The sequence below is a fragment of the Pelobates fuscus genome, chromosome 6 (assembly GCF_036172605.1).
Source record: "Pelobates fuscus isolate aPelFus1 chromosome 6, aPelFus1.pri, whole genome shotgun sequence".
Classification (NCBI taxonomy): domain Eukaryota; kingdom Metazoa; phylum Chordata; class Amphibia; order Anura; family Pelobatidae; genus Pelobates; species Pelobates fuscus.
The window spans coordinates 238,796,356-238,816,141 of NC_086322.1; the positions used below are offsets into that span (position 1 = coordinate 238,796,356).

A 19,786-nucleotide genomic window follows, 5' to 3' on the forward strand; every position below is an offset into this window, starting at 1 on the left:
TGGAGATTGTCTACCATGTAGAGTTACAAAGAGCAGAAAAAGACATTGTGTAGATATAAGTGAATTAATAGGACAACCATATAAGATAAGAGACCATCTTACATGTCACTCTAAAGGAATTATCTATGCTCTAAAATGTCCTTGTAATCTTCTCTACATAGGGAGAACCATACGGCCCCTAAATGTAAGAATTGCAGAACACGTTCGCAATATTAAAAAAGGCTTAGAGACACATTCTGTCTCTCAACATTTTAAAATCTATCATAATCAAGACCCTACAGGTTTGTTCTTCTGTGCAATAAAATTAGTCAAAAAGGATTGGAGGGGAGGAAACTATATAAACAAGCTAGGGAAAGAAGAAATTAAGTTTATATTTAATTTCAATATTCTTATGCCGAATGGTCTCAATTCTGACATTGAAATATGTCATTTTCTTAAAACATAAATTCCACTATATTTGTCTTTCTATTTGGAAATATGTAGTATATACATGATATTGGGCAGTATTTTTTATGCTTATTTTTTATACTTCTTTTTATACTATATTTAATTTACATTAGCTATATATATTTTTAGATGCATTTTTTATCTTGTAAAATGCAATATTTTTTAAATTATTATCTATAAGGATCAATTTTCAATTTTTAGAAACATAACCATGTATATATTTCTCTTTTCACCTATGTTCTATGTTCTCTTATTTGGGTGTTTTTATACACCATTTCCTATGTATGTTTCTTTCATTTACTTAAATAATTTTTCTATTATCCCTATTGGGAATATTTCCATAGAATTTTGCCTCTCTAAACCATCCCCTGTCTTTTTATTCCATTTTGTATTTGCCTGGGTGCATAAATTGAAAATTGGCGAACTATTTATACTTATGGACAATATGGACAATAAAGCTTTTTGAACAAGTGGAACGCATATGCGTTCCAACAACGGTTGAATCAGGAAACTGTGAACCAGAAATACGTCATCAGTATGTAGCCGGAAATGGAAACACCGCGCGAAGGAGACCAACACGGAACAGGTGAATACAACAGCTACAAAGGGGTATAAAAGACTACCAGCGAAAGGTAATATTTTTTTTTTTTTTTTTTTATTCTTTATTTTTGTTGTGCAGGTGGTTACAGAGCATTGTCATGCGCCACAATACATACACAATGCGCGTACATTTACATAGAAATACATATAGGTTAAACAGTGGCATGATAAACTTGCACACATTTTTTTCGGTGAAACATGCTAAACTAGGCAGTTTTGTTTAAACGATAGCCATCTATTTGATAAACGAATGTGTTTGCGTTAACCTGACAGCGTTGGGTCTCAGCGTTACACATAAAAAAGAGTACAGTGATCTAGTATAAACTTTTGTGTCGTTCTGCGGTGTTGTGTTAGGATGATTATTGTATTAGATAATGACTGATGCGTTTCAGAGGGTTGTCTAGTTTTAATATTTGCATTAGCAGTGTGTGTTTGAGTGAGACATGTGTAGGGCATGGTAGGCAATTGCAAGATTGGCGATGCTTTATGTATTGATATTGACGGCGTTTCTTAAGTATTGTGTGTCAGGGTAAGGCTTTTCGAGCTAGCAGGTTGAAGCTTGAGCTAGTCTGGCTAGTCCTGGGTATGCAGGAGCTGACCTACTATGCGTAATATGTGAAGCGTTAAATGGTAGGAACACATCTCTATCATTTTTCCTTAAACAATATGCAGTTATTTGCGCAATAAACATACTAATTTGTTTTCGTGCATATATCTTTGCATGGGTGAGAAGAAGGCGTTTGCTCTCATTTTTAGGTTACTGCATTGTGGTACAAATTCTATAAGTCGGGTCAATCAATAGAGCCAGACTACAGTGAAGCGTATGTAGATTGAAGTATGTCTGTGACTGTATGCTGACATTCGTGTCCAACTTTAAGACAACTGTAACTATGTTAGGTCACATTGGAGGCGCGACTAGTCTATGGCAGTGAGTAGAGAAGGTACAATATAGTCAGCAGTATCTAGCAGGAAATGATTGCATCTGCAAACGAGCTGTGCCCACTGTGAGTGCCCCCCAGTGCCGAGGGCAGCTGGGCTAGCCCATCAAGCAAAAGGAGCCCAGTGGCCCGTGCTTGGCAGTTAAGGGGAGCAGGTATGTTGAACGAGTAAGCTAACTTGTATGGTGCTTTGAGTCCTACATGTTAAGAATGTTGAAATTAGGCTAAAATAAAACTTAGATATAAGATATAAACATAAACAGAGGGACGTATCGCAAATATTAACATGTAGTCCGCTGCTTTGTGACATGTGGGTAGCTATGGTGCCCTCTGTGGGCAGGGGGGCATCGTAGGCAGTTTGTCAAGTCCTGTAGAGTCCCGTAATACCTTTGCCTCTGCCCGTGCCACTCCTGTTCAACCCTCCGGCTTGCAATTTGCAGATCAGAGGGGCTTCAGTGGTCGGCCTGGATACAGTCAGCCAATTCCTGAGTCTGGAAGTGTGGGTTCGCGGGGGTCCACCAGGTGAGCCCTGGGTGAAGGTAGGGCTGGTGTCTCACTGAGATTCTGTCTCCATCTGTTCGCGGGAAAGCCCTCCACCTGTTTCGCTTGCTGGCATTTAATCCTGCCATGGCCCGGTCAGAAGCACAGCGGGCCTCGCTAATTCCGCCGTGTGGGGTTGCGCTCTGTTGGTCGGTGGTTGTCGGGGCCCCCGTGCGGTGAGCATGCCGTGCTTGCTGGCGGGTCCCGCTCTGGGGTGTGGGAGCGCGGGTGCTGTTGCCCGAGGCATCCCGCCATTGCTGGCGTCGGTGCTTGCGGGGTCGGTTGGCCTCCTTGAAGGCCTGCAGTGGAAGTCCAAAATGGCGTTGACGGGTCACGGGACGGATCCTTGAGGCCACCATTCTAGCTGCTTGAGGGCAGGGTACTCCCCTGTCACACAGTGCTGTGAAGAAGCTCGCGCTGAGTCGGTCTAGGGTGGTCAGGGGGTGAGAGTGCAAGTGGCCAGCTCCTGTAGGCCGCAGGTTGTGTTTCGGGCTGCGGTCTCTGGCAGGCTGCGGCAAGGCAGCTATCGGTTCAGTGGTGCACCCCCAAAATGGGTAGTGCACCCTGGTGTGGCTATGGGCTGTGTAGTGCCGATTTAGCCTTAAATCTTGCCCGTCCGACAGGAGCTCTGTCCCCACACGTCTGTTCAGCTTGGCGGTCAGACTCCGCCCCCCCCCGCGAAAGGTAATATTAGCAACTGAGGAAGCCTAGGATTTAGGCGAAACGCGTCTTGCTATTGCTTTATCCCATAGTGGATTTATTGACTATGGGATAAAAGTGTTTTTTGCAAGCCAAAATCTTGCTTTTTACTGTGCACTTTATTTGTCTTGTATTTTATTTGTTCATACCTGTTTATTAAAGGAAGTATAGTCCCCACACATATTTTTGTGTGGACATTTCTTTTGGGACCAACAAAGAATAATCTACACATCTTCCAACTATCCCATAGGCGTCCAGACTGAGCCATAATTCTCTGGCTCTCTCCTTGTGAGTACTTAATCACGGAACTTGCACTTTATTATCTCTGTACTGTATGATATTGCACTAGGTGCTTGTCTACTATTTTGTCTTCACAGTTATCCTATCTGGTTTTTAACCATCATCTTTTACCTTGAACCAAGATACTCCACCCACTGTATATGTGTATATTTCTGTTTGATTAAAGATGGATTTTAAACTATTAAAGTTAGGGATGAAAGAGCGAGGACCTCAGGCGGACAGACTATTATTTAGAGAACTATTTATCTCAGAAACGTTTTGGTAGTAAGGAAGAATACAGAAGACTATCGACCAGTCATCAACCTACGCCAACCCAATGGTTTTGGGGCGTAACGACACCTCGAGAAGGAAGGTATCCATCTCTTAGGGGATCTACAACTCGAAAGGGGTTCGCAAGGTTGGATTTGAAGGGCACTTACCTACTGGTTCACATGGTGCCTCATGAAGTTTCTGAAGCCGGTCACGGCGCACTGAAGAGCAAAGGGTATCCGCTGTCGCATACCTAGATGACTTACTGACCTTTTGCAAATCTAATTCCTGACTACGTTTACAGACGAGATTTATGTTTACAGTTTCGGGAATTGTTGGGATTCATAGTGAACAGAGAGGAGTCGGTTCGATCCCAGTTCCGAGTGATTCAATTCCTCTACTTCGGAATAGATTCCACCTTGGGCGGATTACACCTTCCCGTATCATTGATAGTGACGATTCGTAAGGAAATTCGATGGGTACGGCGTAAAGGCACCATAACCGACTCTATTTCCCAGGACTGCTTCACTACCGGGCCAGACAGCGGCTGAAAGCTCACTACCCGAGATCCGGACACACCTATGAAATTGGGATCAGAATAGTGAAGACTTCGATAGTACTCATTACCGCAGTAAAGGAGTCAAGCGTGGCACCCAGAATGGTTGTCCTTAATTGGGATCATCCTCTGCTCCTTCAGTTTTAACTTGCCTTCGGGCAGATCCAAAAGGAGAACATCATCCATTGATAACGCAGGAGCATCTGGAGTTGGTGGATTGGTGTCTTTCAGGGGAGACTGGTACGTCAAGGGACTATCGCAACCAACTAGAGACCTATAATGGACTCATGGACACCAGGTAATCCCTGAAATAACTTATCCGCATGGAACACCTGGAGTCGCTGGTGTATGGGAAGGGACTGCGATCCCTTTATTACCTCTATCTCCTCGATGCTGAATATCTATCATACCTTTTCGGTACGGGCCAATCAGAACGATCGGACCGCTCCATTAATGGGATACGTTTCGAGATTTTGATGACGCATAGTACGATTCACAACACTCCGGTCGATCAGGAGCCTTTGATATGCTGCTTTCTGAGGGGTATCAAACTGTCCAGAACCATGCGTCAAAGTATCACTGTTGTGGGACTTTGATTTGGTTCTTTTGGAACTAGCCAGATAACACGGACCTATCCCTCCGTCAGCCATCAGACATAGTCACGTTACTTTTAGGTCTTTTCGTCGGGTATCAGATGTACTGGAGTTCGACGTAGACGGTCTTTTTGGTATCACCGGAAAGAATGATTTCTACGGTGTCTCGTAGAACTATATCTTATCTGCGTCCGTATCTTACCCTGTTCCCGGCGGTTTCCCAACCTCTGTGCAGTTAAAGCGGTACTTGGTTACATGGAGATCACGACAACACTTAGATTGTCACATTCAGGACATCTGCTGGTCTTATACCAACCATACAAGCCAGTTACCATGAGCACTCTGTCTAGATGGGTTCATTGGTTGTTATCGCTAGCGGGGGTGGAGACGTGTTTTGGGTACTCATTCGGTACGAGGCGCGGCTGCTTCTCAGGCCTTCACGGGGGGCCTCTATATTTTACAGTGACGAATTGGACACGGGTAGACTACTTCCGTATATTTATTTAGTCAAACCACACACTCATCCTTCTCGCTCATACCACAGCTTTAAAAATGCAAAATATGAAGCCTCCTGTCATGTGATAAAATTGTAGATTATGCTAACGTAGTGTACCTATAATCTTAATTTTAATAATGACAGGAGGTGAATATTTTCCCTCCCTGTTTCCCTCCCTATACTCTGGAAAGTTCTAATATTCTGGTTTGTCATTTTCTCAGTGTAATTATAAGGTTTTGGTATTTCAGTATATTTATGGGATGCTTATCTGGTTGACATGTGTTAGATCCATGTTGATTATTAAGTATACTATGGTTTAATGTTTCAGTATATTAACTTAATATAAATATAGATACGTATAGTACTGGATTTAATGTGGACAACAGTTGGTTTCCATCACCTTTCACGTATTTCTGTTCTTTTCAGCGTAATCATTATAGATGGATTCGACAAGATAAAGCTGGAAGGTTTCAAGTTTCGTTTCAAGTTATGTGCTCCACGTTACTCAGGACTGTTATTTGAATTCCCTGACGTTACAATAGACTGTTTTTCGCATCAAAGAAAGAGGAAGTCATGTGTCTGTCAGGGTTTTATATATGGATGTGATTGGTTTAAAGTTTTTTTCTGATTGACTTGTGCTGCTGGAGGCATAAAGTAAAGAAAGTTATGCGAAATATTCGCCTCCTGTCATTATTAAATTTAAGATTATAGGTACACTACGTTAGCATAATCTACAATTTTACTTAGGTTTAGTTTTTGTTTTTGAGGACCAAGTAAACTCCAGGTAGCAATACTTTGATATTGCATTTATTTTGTTTTTTCCACAAGGTTATTTTTCCTCCACCAAACTTTACAGTTGACACAATGAAGTCAGACAGGTTCTGCTAGTAACCTCGTAGCCCAGAAGTGCCCATCAGACTGGCAAACAGAGAAGAGTAATTTGTCACTCCATCGAACACGATTGCTCCAGAGCGTAGTGGCAGCATGCTTTACACCAAACTATCCAATGCTAGGTACTTGATGATGTGAGGCTTACATGTAGCTGCTTGGCCAAGGAAAACCAATCAATTTAGCTGCTGCGCCGTGCTCCTTAGCAATCAGAAATCATGTTCTGTGACTTTATGTGGTCTTATACATTGCTCTTGTTCTTAAATGCTTCCCACTTTCTAATAATACCACTTACAGTTGACTGTGGAATACCTAGCATGGATTAAACTTCACCAATTGACTTATTGCAAAGGTGGCATCCTATCACAGCATCTTTTTTTTTTTTTTTTTTTACAAACTGTGGTAATTGCAGACTGCATGGCTAGGTGCTTGATTTTATATGCATTTGGCAATTAGTCTGATTGAAACACCTAAATTCAATAATTAAGAGGTGAGTCCCAATACTATTGTCTGTATAATGTATCTCTCAACCACCCCAGATCCAAAGGGTCCATCCCAATTTCAGGGCCCTGTCCTGCCATTGTGGTTTAGCTCCCTGGTGTCCCACATCTGGGAACATGCTTGTACTATGCAAAAAGCAGTCAGGGCAATTAAGCTTATGCACAGGGCACTTTACAAGCACTCTATGCATGTGCTGCCATAAATGAGGCTGGCCAGATAGCGGTCAGTCAGCCTGGTATGTTTTCACAAGTTTATTCTTTGGCCAGCACATCCCCTTTCCAAATGGGATTGCTCTTTTGAGGCAAGTGGTTTCACTGTCAAACAATCATATACCTAAAAAATGCATTCAGTAGGTGGAACACACGTCTGTTGGTTCTACAGAAAAAACAAAAACAAAGCGCTATATTGCCAATATAAAGAATACAAAGTATGTGCCTGGCTAGCCACCAGGCAGTATCAGTATTCAACTTGTCCCACCCATATGATCTGCCATATGAACTAATGCCAGTGCTGCACACTGTGTTTACATTAAAAAGCCTGCAAGGACAGGCTATAGACACCGGAACCACTTCATTAAGCTGCAGTGGCTCTGCCTTTAATGTGAGGTTAATTAGAGATTAGTGTCACTAATAATATACTAGATTGCCTACTTACAACCAGATGAAGATGGTGATGGGCACTGGCTGCAGTTTGGCTCCACTGGTCTGGTGTAGAACCGGATCTCTGGAGGCTGTTTGTAACTGCGGTCACAAAATTCAATTTTCTGGGAGATCAGGAAGCAGCTCCATTTTTTGAGGCCCCTTACACAGCTCAAGGTCTGGGCCCCAGGGCCTGACGGTGAGTATGCCCATTAGGCCCACCCATAATCCACCTATATGTTCCACCCATTAAATTCACTCACAGGGAGTGTAGTGTGTATGGGATGTGTTATGTGTTAATGTAGATGATCTAATGTGTGTGCTTATGGAATGTAGTGTATAGGCATACCAGTTTGTGTGTAGTGGAAGCAGTGTGTGTTTGTGTATAAGGGACATATTGTGTGTTTCTGGTTGTGTGTAAGGGATCCATTGTGTGGATCTGTGTTTGTATGCATAAGGGATGCAAGGTGTGTGTCTGTAAGTGTGTGCATTGAGTGTGTGTAAGAAATGCATTGTGTTTCTGTGTGTATGTAAGAGAAGCAGTGTGTGTGTGTGTGTGTGTTTGCATGTGTGTGTGTAAGGGATGCATTATGTGTTTCTGTGAATTTATAGGGATGCATTGTGTGTGTGCGCGTAGTGTGAAAGAGCTCTCCCTTCTGTCCCTTAAGAGCTCTTCCCTGCCCCTTAGTGGTCTCTCCTCTCCCCACCACCCTCCCCTAGGGGTGTCTTCTCACACCCACCCACCCTCCCTGTGTTCTCCTCACCTCCCCTTCTCCTCATCTCCCCTTCTCCTCCCCCCTCTCCTGTGTTCTCCTCAACTCCCTCCTGTGTCTTCTCACCTCCCCCGTGTTCTCCTTACCTCCCCTTATCCTCACCCCCTCTCCCTGTGTTCTTCTCACTCCACTATCCCTGTGTTCTTCTCACTCCCCCCCTCCATGTGTTCTTCTCACCTCCCCCTCTCCTCACCCGCCCTCTCTGTGTTCTTCTTACTCCCCCTCCCCCTTTTTCTTACTGCCCCTCCTCCTCCCCCTCCCCCTTTCTTCTTACTCCCCCCTTTCTACTTACTCCCCCACCCCTCTTCTTCTTACTCCCCCTCCACTTGCCTTCTTCTTACTCCCCCTCCCCTTGTTTTCTTCTTACTCCCCCACCATCCCTCTTCTTCTTATGCCCCCTCCCCTTCTTCTTACTTCCCCTCCCCCTTTCTTCTTACTCCCCCTCCCCTCTTTCTTCTTACTCCCCCCTCCCCTCTTCTTCTTACTCCCCACACCCCTCTTCTTCTTACTCCCCACACCCCTCTTCTTCTTACTCCCCCTCCCCCTCCACTTGTCTTCTTCTTACTCCCCCCTCCCCTTGTTTTCTTCTTACTCCCCCACCTTCCCTCTTCGTCTACCCCTTCCCCCAGTTCTTATTTCCCCCTCAGTTCTTCTTATCCCCCCTCCCCCTTCTTCTTACTTCCCCTCACCCTAGTTCTTCTTACTCCCCCCACCCCTCTTATTCTTACTCCCCCTCCCCTTTTTCTTACTGCCCCTCCCCCTTTCTTCTTACTCCCCCCTTTCTACTTACTCCCCCACCCCTCTTCTTCTTACTCCCCCCTCCACTTGCCTTCTTCTTACTCCCCCTCCCCTTGTTTTCTTTTTACTCCCCCACCTTCCCTCTTCGTCTCCCCCCCCAGTTCTTCTTATCCCCCTCCCCTCGTTCTTCTTATCCCCCCATTCTCCTCCTAACCTCCCCTTCCCTGTAGCGTGGCCGAGCTCCTCTCCGGTCCGCGGTACAGGAGTTTCTGTTTCCTGTACACGGCCGGACTGACAGGAAGTGCACACTGAGTGTGCACTTCCTGTCAGTCCGGCCGGGACCGCGGCCCGGAGAGGAGCTCGGCCACGCTACAGGGGAGGGGAGGTGAGGCAGTGCGGCAGCCGCCTGAGCGCTCTCTACAGAGCGCTCAGGCGGCTGCAGCATTTAAAGGGCCAGCAATGGGGGCGCAGGGTGCCCCCTCCTATATGGTGCCCTAGGCAGCTGCCTAGTTTGCCTTATAGGAAGCGCCAGCCTTGATTGTGCTTTTTCTATTGAATTCAATAAAGCTTATTTTTACCAGAGAATGATCGCTCATTCCATCATTGCTGCAGGCTATACAGAGATCAGTTGGAAGAAGGATTGGGGACATTCCAATTAAGAGTCCCTCTGCACTACCCATGAGAGCAATATACATAGATTGGGCTCCATGTTTGTGAGTACTTGCAATCTACATTACTTTGTATTCTTTATAGTGGTAATATTGCAATATGTTTTGTTTCTTTCTGTAGAACCAATAGACGTGTGTTCCACCTACTGTATGTATTTTTTAAGTATTCTTTAGAGTGGTATAAGGGGTGGTTTGTAGCAGTTATTGCTAACAGATACATTCATACATTGTGTATCTTACTTCTCACAATCCTATACCTGCCCACTGCCATTCCCATTTCATACCTCCCAATGTTGAAAGAAATGGGACAATGTCATGAATATTTAGTTCACTTCATAGTCTACTGCTATGTTAAAGTATTTATTTAGCATAAAAAAAAATTAAGTAAGTCGTAATTATGTTCACTGCAGTTTAATAAAAGCACATTACTGTGAGTTTTGTTTCTGTGGGACTAGCCTACCTATGCATTTATCCAGTAGCACCCCCCCCCCCCCCCCCCAATTATTTTACTCTATAGGGTTAGGTTTTAAAGATTTTGATTTTGGATATTTTTTTTTTACTCTCACTGGTAATTTAAAATAAATACACATAATGGCAAGCATGGTATATATTTTACATTTCAGGAATATATAGCAATATTGCTTTTTTTTTAGTAACACTCATCCAAGCATACCTGAATCATAGCAGTTTCATTGGTCATCAAGCCATAGCGCACAACAATATTGCACTGGGGAATATCAAGTCCTTCCTCAGCAACACTGGTGGAGATAATGAGGTTCAGATGCCCCTTACGGAAGCTTTGAATTACCTCTTGTTGCTTATTCTATAAAAAAGATAGAGGAGTGATATTGTAAGGCTATATGAGACCTTTCCTTTAAAATGTTTACATTGCTACAGAATAAAACAGTACTTGCAGACACCATCAAAGGGCCCTTGAATGATCTTGTTAGAGTAAGACTAATGCCAGTTTAAAATCCAGGGTTACATTTTCAGCAGGACTAAATTTGACTTTTGTTCTTCTTAAAGTTGAGTTGGTTGATAAACATAGTGGATGACAAGAAAAGGCTAGCTAAATAATTCTACAATTTAAATAATAGCATTCATTATGATAATAAACCATTTGAATAAAGAACAATTTATACGCACAAGAATTAGGTGAAATGGCGCTAAGCAAAATGCACACATAAAATCCCAGTGCGTCTAAAAACCAAACCCGTGTTTTAGTCACCTAAAAACACTTACATATGCAATTTTAGACCAAAGAAAAGGAGGTTCTGCGCACACTTTGGATATTTGATGTGCTCTGTAAAATAAACAACTTTCATAGGGCAATATATAAAATCCCAATATTCTTAGAGCAAATAAATAGAAGCACTCACACTTTAGAGAGCCATATCAGTCGGCTCTCTACTTTAAAGGCACATCAAATGATCTTTGTAAAGTGATCTGTGCAGATAGGTCCCACCAGAAACGGACATCAAATTTCGTCTGGATACAGTCAGGAACCAGGATAAGTTGATAATCAAATATTTTATTCACAATTAAAATAATAAATTAGCACAACGCGTTTCGACCACTCTCTTGGTCTTCCTCAGGTGCAATACCTTTACATTGAAAGTTTCTACTTTTATATTACATATTTAATTAAAACATTCCAAACATATGTGTATAAAATCAAATTCCCACCCTTCATGCCCATATAAGGAGATTCCGGTGCAAGTGGACATCAAATTTCGTCTGGATACAGTCAGGAACCAGGATAAGTTGATAATCAAATATTTTATTCACAATTAAAATAATAAATTAGCACAGCGCGTTTCGACCACTCTCTTGGTCTTCCTCAGGTGCAATACCATTACATCGAAAGTTTCTAAGCTTGCACCGGAATCTCCTTATATGGGCATGGAGGGTGGGAATTTGATTTTATACACATATGTTTGGAATGTTTTAATTAAATATGTAATATAAAAGTAGAAACTTTCGATGTAATGGTATTGCACCTGAGGAAGACCAAGAGAGTGGTCGAAACGTGTTGTGCTAATTTATTATTTTAATTGTGAATAAAATATTTGATTATCAACTTATCCTGGTTTCTGACTGTATCCAGATGAAATTTGATGTCCGCTTCTGGTGGGACCTATCTGCACAGATCACTTTACAAAGATCATTTGATGTGCCTTTAAAGTAGAGAGCCGACTGATATGGCTCTCTAAAGTGTGAGTGCTTCTTTTTATTTGCTCTAAGAATATTGGGATTTTATATATTGCCCTATGAAAGTTGTTTATTTTACAGAGCACATCAAATATCCAAAGTGTGCGCAGAACCTCCTTTTCTTTTGTCTAAAAGAACAATTTATGAATACTGGACATTGACTTAAGCACCTCTTCTTTCTTTGCTGTTCCACTGGATCAGGTCAGAGTATTTTTTCTATACTATTTTTGTGTTAATTTGATATTTATAGATGAATTAAGGAGCACACCCATAAAGTACATGGGGCGGGACTGCTGCCTAACTGTGAATTGTCATTTTTCTATGTGTGAATGTGCCCTCCTGGAATATATGTTCCCCTTTGTGATTTTCCCCTTTCTGTAATTTCGACCTTAAATATTAACGGGTCAGAGGCCCAAGAAGCGTTACCGAGCACTGATAAGGCCAAGCTCTGTACCTTCGAAGTACTTGGGCTTAGTCCTTTCTCAAGACCATCTTGGGAAAATTCAAGAATGAAGGAAATCCACCTTCTTATTATTTGACCAGTATTTGAAAGTCTCCCATACACAAGGATAATAATTTAGGTTGGAATGTAACATTTTTCTTTGATGGCCCATGTCCCCTGTCTCCACGTTGTACCTTAATGGGCTCACTAACCATGTAGGTTTGCAGTTGTGATTATAGCGCACCAATTTGGTTCCTCTAATGGGAATCCCTGAAGAAAGATTTTTCTTTCTTGTCCACCAATCCAGATGTAATTTCATAAATCGTAGATTTACAATGTGCTGTTCCCAGTTGGATCTTGTTTTGGTGAACTGTCTCGTGAGTGGGCAAATGCTCACATTTGATGGCGTTTGGCACTTTGGAAAGGTGTTCTCTTCACAAATTAATCTCGGTTTTCACTGTACAGGGCAGATGGCAGACAGCGTGTATGGCATCATGTGGGTGCGTGGTTTGCCGATGTCAACTTTGTGGATCGAGTGGCCCATGGTGGCGGTGGGGTTATGGTATTATTTATATGGGTAGGGGTATGTTATGGACAACGAACACAGGTGCATTTTATTGATAGCATTTTGAATCCACATAGATTTTAGATTGGCCTCTTATTGTGGCCAGCCTAAGGCACACCTGTGCAATAATCATGCTATGTAATCAGCTTTTTGATTTGCCACACCTGTGAGGTGAATTTATTATCTCGGCATAGGAGAAGTGCTCACTAACACAGATTTAGACAGATTTGTGAATATTTGAGAGAAATAGGCCTTTTGTGTACATAGAAAAAGTCTTAGATTTTTGAGTTCAGCTCATGAAAAATGGGGGCAAAAACAAAAGTGTTGCGTTTATAATTTTGTTCAGTGTAGTTAGTTACATAGTTGCATAGGCTGAAAAGATGTGTCCATCAAGTTCAGCCTTTCTCATATTTGTTTTTTGCTGTCGATCTGGAAGAAGGCAAAAACCCCAGTTTGAAGCATTTCCAATTTTGCAGCAAACTAGGGAAAAAAAATCACTCTTGACCCCAGAATGGTAGTCAGATTAATTCTTAGATCAAGAAGCATTTACCCTACATTGAAAAATTATATCCTTGAATATTCTGTTTTTTCAAGTATGTCTCTAGTTGCTGTTTAAACATCTGTACGGACTCTGATAAAACCACTTCTTCAGGCAGAGAATTCCATATCCGTGTTCTTACGGTAAAAAAAAAAAAAAACTTTCCTTTGCCTTAGACTAAATCTTCTTTCTTCCAGTATAAACATATGACCTCATGTCCTATGTAAAGTCCTGTTTGTGAATAGATCTTCACACAATGGTTTGTATTTGCCACAAATATATTTGTATAATGTTATCATATCCAGTCTGATGCAACTTTTTTCTAAACTAAAGAGGTTTACATTGTTCCATTCCATTCCATTCCATTACAAATGTTCCATTCCTTTTATAATTTTTGCAGCCCTCCTCTGCACTCGTTTGATGTGTTGTAATCCTTCTTTAGAACAGATGCCCAAAATTGCACAGCATATTCAAGATGTGGTCTTACCAGCGATTTGTAAAGAGGCGAAATTATATTCTCATCCCAAGAATTAATGCCCTTTTTCATGCATGACAATACCTTACTGGCCTTGGCCACTGCTGATTGACATTGCACATTGTTGCATAGTTTGTTGTCTATAACAATTTCCAAGTCCTTTTCGTGTGTTGTTATCCCTAATAATAGATAGAGTCCTAACCTCAACATCTGAGGAAAGGGATTTAGGGGTGATTATTTCTGATGACTTAAATGTAGGCAGACAATGTAATAGAGCAAATGTAAAGGGAATCAACACAGTAAAGGAGGAGACTATATTTAAAAGAAGAAAAACTACCACAACAAGAGGACATAGTCTTAAATTAGAGGTAAACACAATACAAAAAAGAAAGTGAATGGCGCTTACACAGTAAAATAAAAGCACAGTACTGGAGTGAAAGAGGTGTTCCCCAACACCCTAAAGTCAAAATGTAAGAAAGGTATTAGAAGCAACAAGTGCCAAAATACACACCCTGTGTATAAAAATATAAAATAATACTTATACATGTACAGATATATGTGGGGGATGTCCCATGTAGTCAGTACCTACAATAATAAAAAAGGTACATAGTATAGACTGTACATACAAAGAGAGAAATATGGAGGTAATTGGATACACTCACGGATTTCAGAGCCGTACCAGGCTCTGTATTTAGTGCCCAAGGGTGCCTCAAAAGGCTTTGCTGGAGAATCCTGGATGATATCCCCCAGAGGTAGAAGAAATAGCAGCAGAGTGATGATAAAAATAGTAGATTTATTATAAATGGAAATTAAAATAGTAACTGTGCAGGTCCCATATGGTGACTCACAGAATCACAGTCATGCAGACGCGTTTCAACTCAGTCCGAATTTTCATCAGTGCATAAAATCATCCAGTTGCTGTTCCGTTTTAAATTCTCCGTTATTCTGATTGCCGGTCACATGGGCGGAAGTTCGGGTGGCCGGCGTCTGACATCACTTCCGGTATTTTGGCGCTCATTTTCCAGCTTAGTTGTGTTTAGTGCATTTGCCCATTTGAGGCTGGAAACACCATCTTGTAAATGGGCATCTAGTATAGTTCTTAGCATGCTCACATGGAAAGGGACTTATGTTATCGAAAGTGACATAATTATATACACAAAATAGCGGTAATAATGCAATGGTATGCATAAAAGAAAGGGCATTATAAATACATAATGTGCAATATCAGTATGAAACTAATTAGTACATTTGTCCAACTAGGGCAAAGGGACATCTGTCATATCTTAAAAAGTGCATACATATAGACAGTGATTACTAAAATACAATAAAATAAAATAAAATAAAATAAAATAGGATAAAAAATGGACAATATTAAAGCAGCAGCAATATAATAATATATACAAAAAAAGAGAGAAAATATATGTATATATTAAACAGCATATAGGTGCATAATACAAAATAATCCCATCTAGGTGGTATAGATGTAGCCCATATAGAATAAGATTGGTGGGTGGAAAAGAACTAAAAAAAAGGAAAAGAATTGTAAAAAAATCTCTATAAAAATCTATAAAAAATGAGCCAACTCAAAATCTAAATTTAAACCGTAGGGGGATAGGGTATTTAATTCAAAAATCCACCTACTTTCAATTTTACAAAGTTCTTTAAAATTATCTTCACCCCTCCAATCTTTTTTCTTTTGGGCAATGGCAAAAAAAAAGACATATGAAGGGTCACTATTGTGGCATTGTGAAAAATGTGCAGAGACACTATGTTTGGCATACCCCCTCTGTATGTTGCCCAAGTGTTCCAGTATGCGGGTTTTTAAAGTCCTCGTAGTCATTCCCACATACTGGAGTCCACAAGGGCACCAGAGGAGGTATATCACATTACTAGAGTGGCAAGTAAGAATAGAATTAATCTTATACTCCTTTTTAGATATATTGGAGATGAATTTAGTTTGTGTATCTTTCTTGAATTTTGTTCTTTTACAGGCTGTGCACATTTTGCATGGATAAAAGCCATGTTTTTGGTTAAAAACATTGGTATTAGCGGTATGTGTTTTTATGTGGTTTTTGACCAGTAGCGTTTGTAAATTTTTAGTACCCTTATTTACAATTTTTGTTTTTTCACCAATGATGTTATTAAGACCCTCATCGGTTCTCAGGATATGCCAGTACTTCTGAACAATAGATTTTATATGTTTAGCGTCACCACTATAATCTAAAATTAAAGGAGGTTCCTCTGTTTGTTTGGTTACTTGTTTATCCTTATATTCTAATAGGGACTCTCTATTTAGTTGACTGGTTTCCTGAATTTGATGATCCAAAATGCTTGGATCGTATTTCTTTTCAACGAAAAATTTTTTTCAAACGTCCCGCCTGTTCCTCATATTCTTTAATGTCACTGCAATTTTTAAAAATCCGGTTAAATTGGCTCTTGGGCACATTGCGCAACCACGGATCGTATTGACAACTCGTGGTGTCAATGTACCCATTGACATCCACTGGTTTGAAATAGGTTCTGGTGGAAATATGATTGTGTGAGATATAAATATCCAAATCTAAAAACTGGACCGATGTTTGACTGATTTGACTAGTCAGAACAATGTTGTTATGATTGTTATTAAGACCCTCCAAGAATAGATCCAAGGACATTCTGGACCCCTTCCATATAAAGAAGATGTCGTCGATATATCTGCGATAGAGGACCAGACCCGCTCCCATGATGTCCCGAGCTGGGAGGAAGGTACCCTCCCAGTGAGACATAAAAAGATTAGCATAACTGTGAGCGAATCTGGTCCCCATCGCAGTACCGACTAACTGTAAAAAAAAAGGAACCATCGAACCAAAAAAAATTGTTGGTAAGGATTAAATGGATACTATCTATAATAAAATCAATCTGGCTCTCAACAAACTTATTACTATGTGTCAAAAAATGCTTGACAGCCGTACAACCCAACTCATGAGAAATGATAGTATATAAACTGGTCACATCACATGTGACCAGATAATAATCCTCTTCCCATTGGATATTCTGTAAGGTCTTTATTAACTGTGTGGAGTCCCTGAGATAGGATGGTTGTGATATCACCAAAGGTTGAAGTTGTTTATCTACATATTCAGATAACCTACTTAGTAGGGAGCCTATCCCGGATACTATAGGCCTTCCAGGAGGTTTCTTTGTGTCCTTATGGATTTTTGGGAGGATATAGAGGACTGGTATACGGCATACCGAGACATTTAAATATTTATATTCATGTTTGTTGAGAATCCCATCTTCCATACCCTTACTTAATAATGATGTATATTTCTTTCTTATTTCTGGAGTAGGATCCGCTTTAAGTTTGGTATAGGTGGAGGCATCGCCGAGCTGTCTGTATACTTCCTCCATGTAGTCCGCAACATTCAGCACAACGATGCCCCCACCCTTGTCTGCTGGCTTAATAACGATATTATGATCTTGTTGAAGATTAGTGATGTACCGAACTGTCCGCCGGCGAACAGTTTCCGGCGAAATTAGCGTGTTCGCGTTCGCCGCGGCGGGCGGACACATGCGGAGTTCGATCCGCCCCCTATTCGTCATCATTGGGCAAACTTTGACCCTGTGCCTCTCGGTCAGCAGACACATTCCAGCCAATCAGCAGCACTCCCTCCCTTCGACACCCTCCAACCTCCCTCCCAGCATCCATTTTCGATTCATTCTGAAGCTGCATGCTTAGTGAGAGGAGGGAAAGTTTAGCTGCTGCTGATTAGATAGGGAAATTGATAGCTAGGCTAGGGTATTCAGTGTCCACTACAATCCTGAAGGACTCATCTGATCTCTGCTGTAAGGACAGCACCCCAAAAAGCCCTTTTTAGGGCTATAACATCAGGCTGCTTTTTTTTTCCCTGTGTAATGTAATTGCAGGTGCCTACCTGCCAGCTTCTGTGTGAGGTTCACATTGGATACTGTGCCTACTTGCCCAGTGCCACCACTCATATCTGTTTTAACAATTGGTTAAGCTTTAGATTTTAAATGAATCATTTTTTTCACTGTAATAGAAGAGCAGTTGCCTGCCTGCCAGCTTCTGTGTGAGGTTCACATTGGATACTGTGCCCACTTGCCCAGTGCCACCACTCATATCTGTTTTAACAATTGGTTAAGCTTTAGATTTAAAATAAATAATTTTTTTCACTGTAATAGAAGAGCAGTTGCCTGCCTGCCAGCTTCTGTGTCAGGTTGGATGCCTTGCCCATTTGCAAAGTCAGTGCCACCACTCATATCTGTTTTAACAATTGGTTAAGCTTTAGATTTTAAATAAATCATTTTTTTCACTGTAATAGAAGAGCAGTTAGTTGTCTGCAAGCGTCTGGGTGTCAGGCCTACTTCAGCGTGTGCTCTGCAGACCTGTGCCAGCGTGCTTTTACAGTTGCCAATCATATCTGGTGTCTCTTTAGCGTGCTTTTACAAAGAAAAAAGGTTTCCAGTGTAAGCTAATAGCAGCCAGTCAGTGTCCTTCAAGCGGCTCTGTCAGGCCTTCCTTCAGCGTGTGCCCTGCACAACCCTGCCAGCGTACTTTGACAGTTGCCACTCATATCTGGTGTCTCTATAGCGTGCTTTTACAACCAAAATTTTGTTTCCACTGTAATAGAAGAGCAGTTGCCTGCCTGCCAGCTTCTGTGTGAGGTTCACATTGGATACTGTGCCTACTTGCCCAGTGCTACCACTCATATCTGTTTTAACAATTGGTTAAGCTTTACATTTAAAATAAATATTTTTTTTCACTGTAATAGAAGATCAGTTAGTTGTCTGCAAGCGTCTGGGTGTCAGGCCTACTTCAGCGTGTGCTCTGCAGACCTGTGCCAGCGTGCTTTGACAGTTGCCAATCATAACTGGTGTCTCTTTAGCGTGCTTTTACAAAGAAAAAAGGTTTCCAGTGTAAGCTAATAGCAGACAGTCAGTGTCCTTCAAGCGTCTCTGTCAGGCCTTCCTTCAGCGTGTGCCCTGCACAACCCTGCCAGCATACTTTGACAGTTGCCACTCATATCTGGTGTCTCTATAGCGTGCTTTTACAACCAAAATTTTGTTTCCACTGTAATAGAAGAGCAGTTGCCTGCCTGCCAGCTTCTGTGTGAGGTTCACATTGGATACTGTGCCTACTTGCCCAGTGCTACCACTCATATCTGTTTTAACAATTGGTTAAGCTTTACATTTAAAATAAATATTTATTTTTCACTGTAATAGAAGAGCAGTTAGTTGTCTGCAAGCGTCTGGGTGTCAGGCCTACTTCAGCGTGTGCTCTGCAGACCTGTGCCAGCGTGCTTTGACAGTTGCCACTCATATCTGGTGTCTCTATAGCGTGCTTTTACAACCAATATTTTGTTTCCACTGTAATAGAAGAGCAGTTGCCTGCCTGCCAGCTTCTGTGTGAGGTTCAAATTGGATACTGTGCCTACTTGCCCAGTGCCACCACTCATATCTGTTTTAACAATTGGTTAAGCTTTACATTTAAAATAAATATTTTTTTTTCACTGTAATAGAAGAGCAGTTGCCTGCCTGCCAGCTTCTGTGTCAGGTTGGATGCCTTGCCCATTTGCACAGTCAGTGCCACCACTCATATCTGTTTTAACAATAGCTTAAGCTTTAGATTTTAAAGAAATCCTTTTTTTTCACTGTAATAGAAGAGCAGTTAGTTGTCTGCAAGCGTCTGGGTGTCAGGCCTACTTCAGCGTGTGCTCTGCAGACCTGTGCCAGCGTGCTTTGACAGTTGCCACTCATATCTGGTGTCTCTATAGCGTGCTTTTACAACCAATATTTTGTTTCCACTGTAATAGAAGAGCAGTTGCCTGCCTGCCAGCTTCTGTGTGAGGTTCAAATTGGATACTGTGCCTACTTGCCCAGTGCCACCACTCATATCTGTTTTAACAATTGGTTAAGCTTTACATTTAAAAT

General features: G+C 41.5%; 1 protein-coding gene across 1 annotated transcript in view; it reads right to left on the minus strand.

Annotated features, from left to right (window-relative positions):
* The window catches only part of DHX58 (DExH-box helicase 58), a 589,427-nt gene that overhangs the window by 268,638 nt on the left and 301,003 nt on the right, over nucleotides 1-19,786 (minus strand). The window contains exon 9 of the mRNA XM_063458906.1: nucleotides 10,298-10,447. Coding sequence (XP_063314976.1) covers nucleotides 10,298-10,447 — 150 coding nt within the window. The remainder of the gene's footprint in view (nucleotides 1-10,297; nucleotides 10,448-19,786) is intronic.